A 12,678-nucleotide genomic window follows, 5' to 3' on the forward strand; every position below is an offset into this window, starting at 1 on the left:
CTGGAAGATCTTCACTGGAAAGATCTGTCAGAGCCAATTGGCAGAGGCTTGTTTTTTGACCATTCAGCAGTTATTCAGAGGTAACAGAAAAAAAAACCCACCAAAAACTGTTCTATTTTTTCCCCTCATCCTCCTGTTATCTCAGTCCTAATTTGTAAACATTTCTGAGTTAAGTGAATGTCACAGTCCGTGGTGACACGGTCAATCCAGATGCTATTTTTATACGAGTGGGAGGTCTGAGCAGAATTTCTTTTTATTTGATCTGCAGGAAATTGTGCATGAACTGCCTAACATGCAGGCAGGTGTGCATGCACGCTCCTCCCTTCTACAAGAAATTACACAATCACCAATTAACGCTGCAGTTGTGGTAATGACTTTTTTTAATCGTCACAATTTTGCGCACTTACCTTGTGACCAGGGAGGGTTATTGAGAACTCGCATGTGGTACTGGTGAGAGGAGCTGGGATGAGCCATGAAAGAGCATGGGGAAACAGCATTCAAACAAAGAATCTGAATCAGCAGTTTGACTTGGCCGACAGCTCATTTTGGAAACTTAGGGGTCTTGTTTGCATTTTATTTTGTTCTTCGGCATACCAGCAGGAGCCACAAAGCATTGCCAGAAGCTTTCTAGAATATCTGAGTCAGACCTGGGAGGGTTGCAGCTGAAACTTTCAAATCTAACTAGCAATTATTATTTTTAGTTTCCTACAGTATTGGAGGTAAATTACTTTGAGGAGACTTCCTTTCCTGAGGCTGAACTACTTTTTTTTTTTAATTTCAATCCAACTAAGCATCCAGAACATAAGTGCCAGGCTTTTCTCTCGATGCTTTGAGTTGCTTTCTTTGTTTCCTACTTTATTCTTTTCCTGTTTGGGGTGGGGGAGAGCTTGTTGGACTACAAAAATAGAGTTAAACCTTGTTCATCTGGCCTGAGCAAGAAGTAATTTGTACTAATGTCTGAAAGGAGAGCCTTTGCCTGAATCTGTTTGCTTTTTCTGATTAGGCTAATTGGTATGATAAGGCATAATCTCTGTTTACAAAGATTGTCTTGCCATGACTTTAGACCATTACAGTTGATGATTCCCTTGGAGACTTGTCCAGAAGGCTCAGACAAATTATAACTATCACTGTCCCATGGCTGAAAAGTGAGTGTGGAGTGTGAGGAGGTGGGGGTGTTCTTCTGCTTTTATGACTCAGCCATTTAAGCATAGGGTATTTCAGGAAATCAAGTTTTCCTCTAAAAACCCCAAAGAGATGCTGCCTGGCTGCTGTTAGGTTGTTGGTGGCTCATCTATATGAAAATTTTGTATCTGCAAAAGGAGAGAATCAAATGAGGATCTGGGAACTTTTCTTCCTCATGATAAGGTGGAAGGGTTCGAGCCTTTACTTTTCCCTTGTGCCACTGGTGCCAGTATGAAATCCAAGGCATGGCACCAGCCTGTGAGACAGGGAAGCATCTTATGAGGAGAGTGCATTTAGGTCTGAAGCCAGTGAAACACAGTTTGGGTCCCTGGGGTGATGAGAGGGACACACTTGTGCCTGGGCTGCAGCAGCATTGGTGGGCGCAGCGTCAGGTGTCTGCTCTGTTACCTCCTGCCACCCCTGCTGGGGTGGTGGTGTCCTCCTTTGTGCCCCTTATGGATGATGGATTTGCAAAAAGCCACTTGTCCAGCATCTGCTTCAAGGTGACCGCACAGGGTAATGCATCTGAAACACTGAGCCAGGTCGGGGCTGTGTGTACAGAGGGCAGGGATTTGTGCTGACATGTCAATTTATTCATGCTATATACACCTCTCCTCGTGTTTGACATGCAGATCTCTTTGGATAAACTTCCATGTATCTCTCTTTATCTGGGTGTTGCTTCACCCACAGCCACCTCCAGCCACCTGTGGGGCAGAAGATGGCAGATACCTCACACAGCAATGCTGCATTAATGACCTGGAAAAGGAGGATCTTCTGAGTTTCATAGCATAGCTGTGAAAGACATTTTTGCAATGACCTGCTGAGGTTGGGAGATTTATGTATGTGCCTTCCCCTCCTCTTTCCTTACCCTCCATAGTTTTTGAACTCATGAGCCAGTATTGAAAACTTGACAGTATTTAGGGATCAAAATGGTCATCTGAGCACAGCATAACTATTCCTCACTGTTGGACAACAGAAAATTCACGGTGACTTCTTGCTTTGTGTCCAGCTCCGTGTAAGCTTTCCAGTGATGCTGCAAAGTGCCCTGTTTGGCTAACGGTGCTGTGGCTGCTCCCTGCAAACTTTGCCTAGATTGCCAGATTAGCACTGGTGTGGCTTTTTGGCTTGTGCCCATATCAGGTGAGATCAGATAAGTACATCGGGCACAGCCCCTGGTCTAACTTGGTGCTGGCGAAGATGGAGAGGAGGGCAAGGGGCTGTGGCAGTGGTCTGTTGAGTTGTTCCTGTGATGTAGGAAATCTGCTGTGTGCTCAGCAGGCTCTTGCTGGTAGCTCAGGAGCACTGAAGGTGTGTGTGGCCCCAGCGTGAGCTGGGATATTGCTGGTGGTGGTAGGTGGGGAGGCTCAGTGTGCCTCTCTGCAGCCTGTTCTTGGAAGTGCCTCTTTGCACTGTGAGTTGGGAAGGTGCACAGGAAATGCTTCCAACCTTTTGCTTGCACCCAGCAGCTCCAGTGAGCTGTGCTTTCAGGGTGAGAGCTAAATCAGGCCCCTACCCTGCTTCTTGTGGCAAGGGGCTGCTGCGGGGGAGGGGGACACTGTAATCCTCTGCTCTGTATTTGTTCTTGTTTTGCTTCCTGCCTGAAGATGGTTTTGCTCCGTTTTATTATTGGGCAGCCTTATGAATGTGCTGCCTGTCTTCGGCCTGGAATAGGCTGGTGAGCTTGCAGTGTGCTTTAATTTGCAGAGCTGCCGTGTGCAAAGAACGCAGCCCCAGGAGCCGCCAGCCCCCTGAGCAGCACAGCCCGCTCGCCCCGTGAGCCCGAGTCCCTCCCTGCGTGCCCAGCCAAGCTGGGTTTAAATGATGCCCGGGGCCGAGGCGTGGCAGGAGCAGCGGCAGCTCCTGGGGCAGGAGCGGGGCTGCGGGGAGGTGCTGAGGCCGTGTGTGGGTGTCAGCCCTGCCCAGGACCCTTGTCCCTCCCTGCAAAGCCCCTGTGGATCGGTCTCTCGCCCCCCGCAAGTGGGAGGGTGGCTCGGTGTTCCCCGGCAGCGCTCGCAGTCCGTGCTCTGCGTTTCCGCAGAGCCCTGCTTGACGACAGGTCCTCAAATAAAGTTCGGAGCGCTGTCATTAGGCTGGGAGGGCGGCCGCGCTCTGATCTGGATGTTTGGTTTCCTCTCTCCCCCCTGCCCAGCCCTTTGGAAAGGTGTTCTGTTTCTCCTGGCGCGGTGGCGCTTCGGGAGCAGCTGCCTTTTGTTCTGCCGTGCATCCCGCTCGCCCGGCGGGCGGCGGATCCCCGGGGTGTCCGGAGGGGCTCGGGGTGCCGCCAGCACAGCGCTGACCTCGCTCCCCCGGCACGCTCCGGGGGCTCCCTGGGGGACACCAGGGCAGGATAAGGGGTTTTGTCTGCTTGTCCAGAGTAAAATCACAGTGGGATCTCTCCCGCAGATCTGAGCTAAGTGCTCTTTCTCTATCTTTCTTTTGAAAAGTTTGCCGTGGGCATTGTGTCCAGGTGGTTTTTTAGTGAGTGATACCCAAAAACTTCTCCTATATATTAATTCAACACTGTGAGTCCCTTTGGACGAGTTGTTGTTTTTTACTTATTTTTTAACCATGGTGCAAGTTCGAAGCAATTGCAGAGAAAAAGGGGAAAAAAATGTAGCCGGAGTGATGCCCTGCAAACACAGGACCTGTTTGCTGTGAGTGTGGATGGGAGCACACAGATGATGGAGAATGTAGCTGGATTATGGTGCATGAAACCAGTGACTGTCTCTTAGAAAGCTCCTTGGGGTTTTTGTCCCAAATCTGCACACAGCAGCAGCCAGATACTTGGCTACTTTACGGCACCATCAGTGTTGAGCATTGCATCTCAATCCCTTCCTGAATGTTTTGGGTCTTGGTAGCAGCAAAGCCTGTGCCTGGGAAAAAACAGCCCTGGAATCCTTGCAGAAAATAAATAAATAGGAGAAGTTCCTTGGAGCAGCTCCTTTAGAGCAACTCCATGGCTCTCTTTTGAGTTCCTAAACTTGTCAGAAAGTGACAGGGGAAAGTTATTGTTTCCTTTCTTTTCCCTGTCTGTCTCTTTCTTTTTTTCTTTTCTCTTTTTTTGGCCATTTTCCCCCCCTTCCCTTCCCTTTGCTTTTTAGAGATTGGTGATAAGGAATTCTAACTACTTAATGAGCTGGGAGAGGCCTCTCTCCATTGGAGTGGAGGACTCCAGGTGGCACTTTGACAGATTGGACAGGTAAGGCAGGAGAGCCCCACCTCCTCCTCCTTGCCTATAGTTAGGTATATAAGGGAAACTTCAATTATGCAGAGAGGCACACTCCGAGTCCTGTTATCTTCACAGTAGCATCACATATTTTTAGGGGTCTTCTAGGGGGTGGGAGGTGTTTGTCAAAATCCTGGAGCCAGAAGAAAGAACAGCAGCGTTGATCAATTTGACTGCTAACATGTTGTACCTGGAAAACAATGCCCAGTCCCAGTATAGTGAGGTAAGGACTCTAGGTTTGAGCTGTGATATCGCTAATGTATTTTTATTTTTAGTGAATACGTGCAATTTCTTCACCCCTGAAGTTAGGTGTGGAATAGACACTTGTTTTTGTGAGAGTTTCGCATTTTACAATGGGAAGCAGAGTTTGCTGGGCTAAATATCTGAATGAGAGTGAACTTCTACTCTTTACGTGTGGGACAGCGAATTTGTTTTGGGAGCCCTGATCAGCCAAACATAATTTTCTTTCATAGGAGAAGCAAGGCAGTTGTTTATGGTGGGCAATACACACAGATTGCATTCCTGTAGCAGTGTGAACACGATCTGTGTTGACTGCGTTATAACTCTTTTATGAGTCTTTTATTGCCAAAATTGCTGCTTGTGATTTAAAGTGGATGGTATCTAGGAAATAACTAAAAATGTGTTATAAATCCCTTCTTAGGTTACTTTTTTTAAGTAAAAGAATATGCAAGCAAAGTTCTCAGCTGCAAATGCTGCGTTAGCATCCACACCAATACCTCTTTTACTCCGTGCTGTTAATACCTTGCCTCATAATTTCCAGCAGTGAGGTATTTTACACAGGGTGTTTGTGTAAGCATATTATATGAGGATAAATGTGTGTACAATGGATGCATTTTGCTTTCTACAGCGCTTTGCACCTCATGGGCGTGAGTGGGACGCAAACTTCAGGTGCAGCTTTGATTTCATTTTTAAAAATTATTTATTTAATTGCTTTTAACCAGCTGGGTCGATGCTTTGTAAGGTGGCAGTGGAGAGGATTGCCACACGCTGTGCAAATCTGGGAGGAAGTTACCAGGGGTTGAGGGAGATCTAACGACAATATTGGTTTACATTCCAGCGGAGACAGCAGCTGTGTTGACACTTGCCAGAATGGCAAAGCAGCCAAAGCTCTGTGTGTGTATGTGTGTGCGTGTATGTGTGTTCCTGGAGAAAAGGCTTCGAGTGGAGGGCACGGGGTGCGAGCCCCAAAGCAGACAGAAGCTCAGCCACTTGCAAGAGAAAACAAAATAGAAATTGAAAGGCCGAGAGCATAGCTAGGAGATGAGAGAGCTGGTGAGGAAAAGTGTGTTGAAGATATACTCGAGGCTTGCACGCCTGGGATGGCGGGCTTGTGGCTCGGGGAGAGCGAGGGGTAAACTGAAACCAGCGTGCTCTCCACAGGGAGCCCAAACCCCCGTGTGCGCGTGGTTCCTCTGCTCCATGCAGGAGACCCAAACGGGTGACTTCTTTTTTTTTCCTAGGTTAATTATAAACTCTTAAATGTGGAGAGAGCACTTCTTGGAGTGTTTGCTTGGTGCTATTTGTCTGCTGCTATCTGATCAACTTTCGCTGAATAGCAGCGGTGGGGCTGTGGAGTCCCTATGGTTGACTGGCTGGGCTCATCTGTCAGAAGCGATGCGCTCAGAAGCGTTCTCGCTCCGCTTAAATGCCACTCGTCACTGTTGCTGTCAGGGAAGGTTTTTAAAAGGCTTTAGCTCTGTTTCCCAACCCCCCCCCCACTCTCCCTCTTACCTCCTTGGATTTGAACAAGGTGCGCTGACTTTGTTCATCCAGCGAAGTGTTGTACTCTGGGGAAGGAAAACCTGATTAGCATTGACTTGGCTTTGTTTCTGAGGAAGAGCAGCCTTGCTAATGACTTGTCTCAAAACAGAGGGAGACTTATTAATGCTCAATTAAAATATATTGGTGATGATGAACCTCGCCCAACTTAAGCTTGTAAACAAGAAGTAGGGTTTGGCATGGTTTCCTTAAAAAAGAAGGAAAAATAAAAAGCTCTCAGTGTGCAAATAGAAGTAGCACTTTGTTGTCACCGGTGACTGCAGTTCAGATTTTAGTGCTGTTGCTGGGTTGGTCACAAGGCAGGCGTACCAACTCATGGAAAAACTTAGTATAGACTAGCTTTTGGGTTTAAAAATTGACCTTATTTAAGGGTGGGAAGTAATTCCCCCATTTTAAAACCAAGTTTTAAAATGAAGAGCAGGGAGTACTCTCTCATTCCAAGCCCATTTCCTTGTGCTTTTCCCAGCCACCCCAGGATGCTGGCAGATGCCGAGCTCTGCTGTCTTCACACACTGGCTGTGTGGTGCATTCCGCCCTGGGAATGCATTCCCAGCCTGGGAATGGGCCCTTGCACAAGCCCCAGTGCAGGCTGTGTGGTCAGGGCAGCGAGCTCGAACCATCACCCACGGCCCTGGGGCACCCGTGCCTTCGAGCGTGGTGCCAAACACCATGGTCAGATGGGCTCCTCCCAAATGGGTCAGATCTGCTTGAGAAAAGCTCAGAGAGGGGAGAAGGGTGTTAAAGTGAATCACGGCCCTGAGAGGCTGGAGGTGGAACCTGTTTCAACCACTTTTTCAGCTTAATCTATCCCAGCATTTGATCTGGGTCAGCTGTAAGAACAATTAAACTCTTGGTTGGCAGAGCACTGGACTTGATGACCCTAGAGATCTGTTCCTGTGCTCCTTTATGAGTAGGAGATGTGAAAAGGAGAGAGACTTTGGGTGGTTATTAATAGGATGATGAGGTGCTGATGAACAGGAACCCTTTGAATGTCATTGTGTCTTCCTGCCTCACCTCCACATGCGTTGTGTACAAATGTCTGCAGGGAAGCACGCACAAAATTGGGTGTGAAGGAGAGTATCTGCAAGTTTGTCTGGTTTTGTCAAAGTTTCCTGTGTCTTGGTGGGGGGGAGATGAGAGCAATAGTGATTCCTTTAGGGACTCTGGGTTCTTCTGCAGTTTGGCTGAGTGATGATGCAGAGTTTGGAGTGCTTGCTAAAATCAAATTAAATCACTGCCAAAAGAATAAACACATCTTGTTCAAACACTGATAAGAAATATGCGCCATGACTTTTGATTATATCCGTCATCCTTCCCAAAGATCTTCCTGCTCTTTGTGGGAGACAAATTAAAGAATCTCTTTCCGTTAAGATTTTTATCATAGTTTTGGGAGGGGTGGGGGGAAACTAGTTTTGTACTAAAAGAACTTGTGCACTGCTTTATGGGTTTTTGGCAGGATTCCTTTGCACTGAAAATTAAGCTATATACACATAGCTACAAATATCTTTGAGGGTTAGGGTAGTCTCTTCAGAAGGGTGCATTTTTTGTTTTGTTTTTCTTTTCCCTCTTAGCTTTTAAATAATAATTCAGATGTGTGTGTTTGAGCTGTAGTGCCCTGGGTGTGAGTCCTTTCTTTGCAGGAGCAGGCATGTGGGGCTCTGGGGTGGCCTGGAATGATGTCCTGAGGGAGCTGGACCTTCTCAGTGAGAGAAACATTTCTTGCACCTATCTGGGATATTGGTTCAGCAAGCCTTAGTTTAAGGTTAAAGAATTTGGGGGTTGAGATGTAACTGATATTTTGAGCGTCAGCTTCATTGGTGTGCAGCAAAAGTGTGTCCAGGGCTTATCATCCTTACTGTCAGCCTGGATTTGGCTGAGAACTACCAGAGGACAAAGCCATGGCTTTCTTTGGCTGATTTTGCCACATGGCATAGTCAGCATGACTGCATTTGACAAAGGCTCTTTCCCTCTTGCTGCCCCTTCTCTGTGGCCCTCAGCCAAACCTGGGGTAAAGGAAGTGATCTCTGAAGGTCTGGTCTCTGAAGCTGCCTGGTTACTGCCCAGGAGAGCAGCCCACCTACTCCCTTCCTTCCATCTGGAGGTACCAAGAAGAAAGGATTATCTGTGCAGTACCCACTGAGCCCCACATCTTGACCTACCCCAAGATGAAAGCACTTGGATAGATGCTGTATAAAGCCTAATTTATTTCTCAAGGAAGAAGGTTTTGGCTAAACCTGACCCTCTCTCCTGGTTTCCTGTTTGTGATGATATCTTGGAGTTCTGCTGGCTTTGAGCAGGCAAACAATTCTCAATCCCCGGGGAAAGAAACCTCTCCCTGAGCTGTGCAGGATTCAGATGTGAGTTCCATGCCTTCCAGTGGCCTCTCTTTATTTAAATGATGTCAATACCCCACATGTTTGGGCACAGTCTGTCATTAGGAGTGAAAAATAGGGAGATGCATTGGTGGTTGTGTTTCTTGATGGTATCCCTGCAATTCCAGCTACGCTTCTTGTGCATTCATCCTTCGATTTTGCTGTAATTGCACTTAGGAGATTAAAGTTTTTGTGATATGATGTCATGTGTGCAGGCTTGAGAGGCATGTGTCTTATCTTTGGGCCACAGAGGTCTTCTGCAAAGTTGTAGACGCCCTATATAACCGGGTTCCTTTTTCTCCAAGATGTTTTCAAACTGCATTCCAGTTGCAAAGGTTTAATCTGAGGTAGAAAAGCCTCAGGTCAGATGGGCGTTTATCTTTTGTTTGGAGAGAATAAGTGGATGCTACTGCTCTGTTTGGGTTTGCCAGTGAAGAGGGTGAAGTAGACCAGAGAGATGGGTAGTGGGAAGCTGAAACCTTCCTCTTGCCCTGCACTTCCATCTCCCTCCTGGCTGAAACGAGGACTGCGCTGCGGGAGAAGCACAGGGAAGGGCAAGAGTTGAGCATGCTTCCAGTAAAGATCCAGCTCCTCACTGGAGCAGGTTTGTCACGCCATGGATGGCCTTTTGTTCTATTGTAGAGTACCAAAAGCTTTTTGTGGTAGTACAGGTAGTGTGACCCCCGTGTTGAGCAGTGAATTGGGAATTTCACCTGGAGAAATCTTCTCCTTGTTTAGGTGGAGGTATGAGACCTCAACAGTTGAAGGCTATGAGTGTAGCCCAGAAACAAGCGATTGTAACCTGCATGTGGGTGGAAAGAATGAAATGTGTGCTTTACTACACAAAAATGAAACCTGATGACCCTCAACCATCTGTTCTGCTTTAACTGTGCAGTACTTGTGCAGAAATCAGGGAAGTTTGGCTGTGTTGGTACTGCTCAGTTACGTACTGGGGTTTGTGCAGTCATGTAATTGCACTTGACATCAGATTGGAAATTGCAGCTCTGTTTTAGAGTTTTCCATGGTCAAAAGGAAGGTTAGTAAGCAGTATGAAATCAGGGACAGATGATCTTCTCAGTTTCTTTTTTCATTTGGAAAAAAAAAAAATACATTTTCTAGTATGAAAATGTAGTTTTACAGTGTGAGAGATGGAAAAAGAGCTGCCATTGCAGTGGGTCAGGATGTTTTATATCTTGAAGTGGTTGCAACTGATGATCCATTTTGTTTGCTGTAAGTTGGCCTTGGTTGAGACAGGATGAAATTATCTATCTATCTCCATAGTGTGGTAATGATTTTTCCTTGGGGACTAGAACTGCTGTTTTGCCCAGTTATTTTTATTGGTCTGATGGTTTGAATCTTCGACAGTGTCTCCAACACCTGATTTCTCTAATTTCTTCTAAGATGAGCCCAGTTATGCTGTTGCCTAGCTCCCTCAGGAGCTATTTTCCTTTTTTTTTACTTTTTATTTTTTTTTTTTTTTTTAAATAATGTTCTAATGGCTTTAAGTCAAATGAAATTGCTTTCTTTTTTTCTCCCTGGGCATAGAGAAATGACAGAAAGGAACTTTTTCTACCTTGTGTTTCAGCCCATCTGGTGGCCACCTTCTGGTTTGCATTTGCCAAGTTATGCCTGGTGGAAGGGTTTATTTCCAGTTGCAGCTCTGTTTACTGTGAGACAAAAGCTTCAGTAGTTCTGAAGTAGAAGACATGGCATCTGCAACAGGAAAGCTGTGGATGTGGGATGTGAGAGGGTGTAAACCATTTGCTTTGCACTTTTTCCTCTGGAAGGCATTAGTTATAACTAGTGGAGAAACTACTTATTTCATTATCGTGAAGGGCTGAATAAAAGCGGGTGTTGCCTGGCTCAAGGCAAATTTTAAATTCTATTTACAAAATGTTCCCACTGAAAAAAAAAAATCTGGAAACGCTTCAGAAAGGAGCTCTTGCACCGATGGATTTGTGCTAGACATTGTTAAACCCTGTTATTTTTCTGGCACTGCCTCCAACGCCTCTTGAGAATGTGCAGAGTAGGCAATAAAATGAATGCAACTCTTTTAAAGCAAGGTTGCATAAATCATCAGAAAGGAGAGGAGCTTCTTGTACTCTTAACAGCAACACTCACTCCATCCTCTCCAGCAGAGAAGTGAGCTCAAGCTCTTTATGCCACTTGGCCTGGATTAGTGTTAAGTCACTTTTGGTATCAAGTAGAATTAAGAGGAAAATAATTTCTCTCCAAGGGTGTTAAGGTTCAACTTTTTTTCCCCTTGCATGCGTTTTCTAGATTCTCTGCTGTCTCAGTGCCATGATCCTTGCAGTCCTTTGTCAGCTATCCAAGGCCATGATCTTTAGAGTGACACACGAGCTCAGCCATGGTCAGGCATGTGGGTGGGTCTCTCCAAGTGAATAAACTTGCTGTTCTTAAAAATTTCTCTGTTTTGTTTTGGCTTCTTCAGTTACAGTAGTAAATGATTTCTGAGAAATCTTCCAGTCTTCAGTCTCCCAGAGCTTCCCATCAGAACTTCTCTGTGCTGGGAGAAGAGGCTGTAATTGTTGGATGGGTTAAAGAGCTGCTTTTCAGTAGGAGCAGACCATGGCATAAAGCTTTTTGTATAGCAGCCCAAAACATACAAGGCTTTGCAAGCAATGATTTGGCTGTGAGCTACTGACAAGAAAGGTTTACCCCTACGTTTCTCTGCACTATTTCTTATAAACACACTGGGTCCTGGGGGAGAATCTCAGCTCTCCTCTAAAGGAAGAGCCTATGAGAGGCTTTCCAGGGTTAGCTTAGCTGCTTCAGCAAGGAACAAATAGAGCAGGATGATGTTTAAGGTGATAGGGGTTTTACTTCTGTGATGCTACTAATATAAGGGGCAAAGAGTAAGTAACAAAACCAGTAAGAAACAACTGTTCAGGAGGTCTCAGATAAGATGCATGAAAGCTACAGTTCCGTGGCATTGGTGGAGTAAACTTGGATACTCTTGGTGAACTTGAATCTAAATTTGATGATTTTATTTGAAGTTACTGACCATTGTTATCAGCTCCAAGCAACAAAAACATGGCAGATGAGTGGGGGGAGCTTTTTGGTGGGTGCCTTTTTGGTTTTGTTTGGTTCCGATTGGGTTTTGTTTTTTAATTTGTGCTAGGTTTGAGTCAACTGGGAGTTGATCCAAGAATGCTCAATGATATCTTGTATTTTTGCAAATCCCCTGCCACTGCTGTTTCACCTGGGGTCTTAGTGGAACAACTAAGGAGCAGTGTTTTAGCCAGGATGTGCGTGTTGGTATCTTGAATGGATGGCTCGAGGTGTGATGTATTTCTGGGCTTGTGCTCAGTTATCCGCTCTCTTTGGAAGTGGACCCAGGTGGCAAGGCTGAGCATGCTTGAAAATTAGTGCATTGATTTGAGCCCAGCAGCCTCTTGGGATTGATTCCAGAGTTTGGATCCGGATTAAACCTCCCCCCAAGGACTTTGGGAAGTGGTATACAAGGGGACTCGGTGAAATTTGAGATGAGTCCAACTTCCTCAAGATGGCAAGAAGATGAATGTTTTTACCAAGGGCAAGAGAGTGGGAGGAAACGCCCAGTTCAGGGAGGGAAGGGGAAATATTTTATGGTGGAGTAGTGTCTGGGAATGAAAGGGATGGATTGTGTCTCAGCAGATATGCATCTTTCAGTTTTAATCCACATCTAGGAAGTAAATACAAAGAATCTTGCCGACTTTGGGGAGAGGGGAGGAGGTGCCAGGCTTTTCGGCTGTGCTGCTGAGGCAGAAATCCCTGCGCTGCAGAGCTGTGGTCCAGCTGTGTAAGGGGATGATGCACTGGAGTGTGCCACCTCAGGAACGGAGGGGAACAGAACAATAGGAATTGGTGGATTCCAGCAGAAGTGTTGAGTCAGCAACTGGATCTCTCTGCTGTATGGGAAATGACTGAAAAGTGTATTTATTTGTGTCTTTGTTCTGGCATTTTTACTTAATGTCATAGTGGTTTTGGGAATCAGAGAAGTCTTTTTTGGAAGAGTGATGGCTCAAAACAAAAAAAAAATTCTGCTTTGTAAAATTTGGATTCTGCAGGTTTAAGTTATGTCTCTGAGATTCTCAG

General features: G+C 45.9%; 1 protein-coding gene across 7 annotated transcripts in view; it reads left to right on the forward strand.

Annotated features, from left to right (window-relative positions):
- The window catches only part of TP63 (tumor protein p63), an 81,262-nt gene that overhangs the window by 10,530 nt on the left and 58,054 nt on the right, over positions 1-12,678 (forward strand). For 2 of the 7 annotated variants that reach the window (XM_019284703.3, XM_010397195.4), the window contains exon 1: positions 4,442-4,631. The exons of the other annotated variants lie outside the window; for them this stretch is intronic. In XM_019284703.3, coding sequence (XP_019140248.2) covers positions 4,590-4,631 — 42 coding nt within the window. In that variant the 5' untranslated portion in view covers positions 4,442-4,589. Of the gene's footprint in view, positions 1-4,441; positions 4,632-12,678 lie in introns of those variants that run through there. 7 annotated transcript variants of the gene reach the window in all.

Source organism: Corvus cornix, chromosome 9, assembly GCF_000738735.6.
Source record: "Corvus cornix cornix isolate S_Up_H32 chromosome 9, ASM73873v5, whole genome shotgun sequence".
NCBI classification, from domain to species: Eukaryota; Metazoa; Chordata; class Aves; order Passeriformes; family Corvidae; genus Corvus; species Corvus cornix.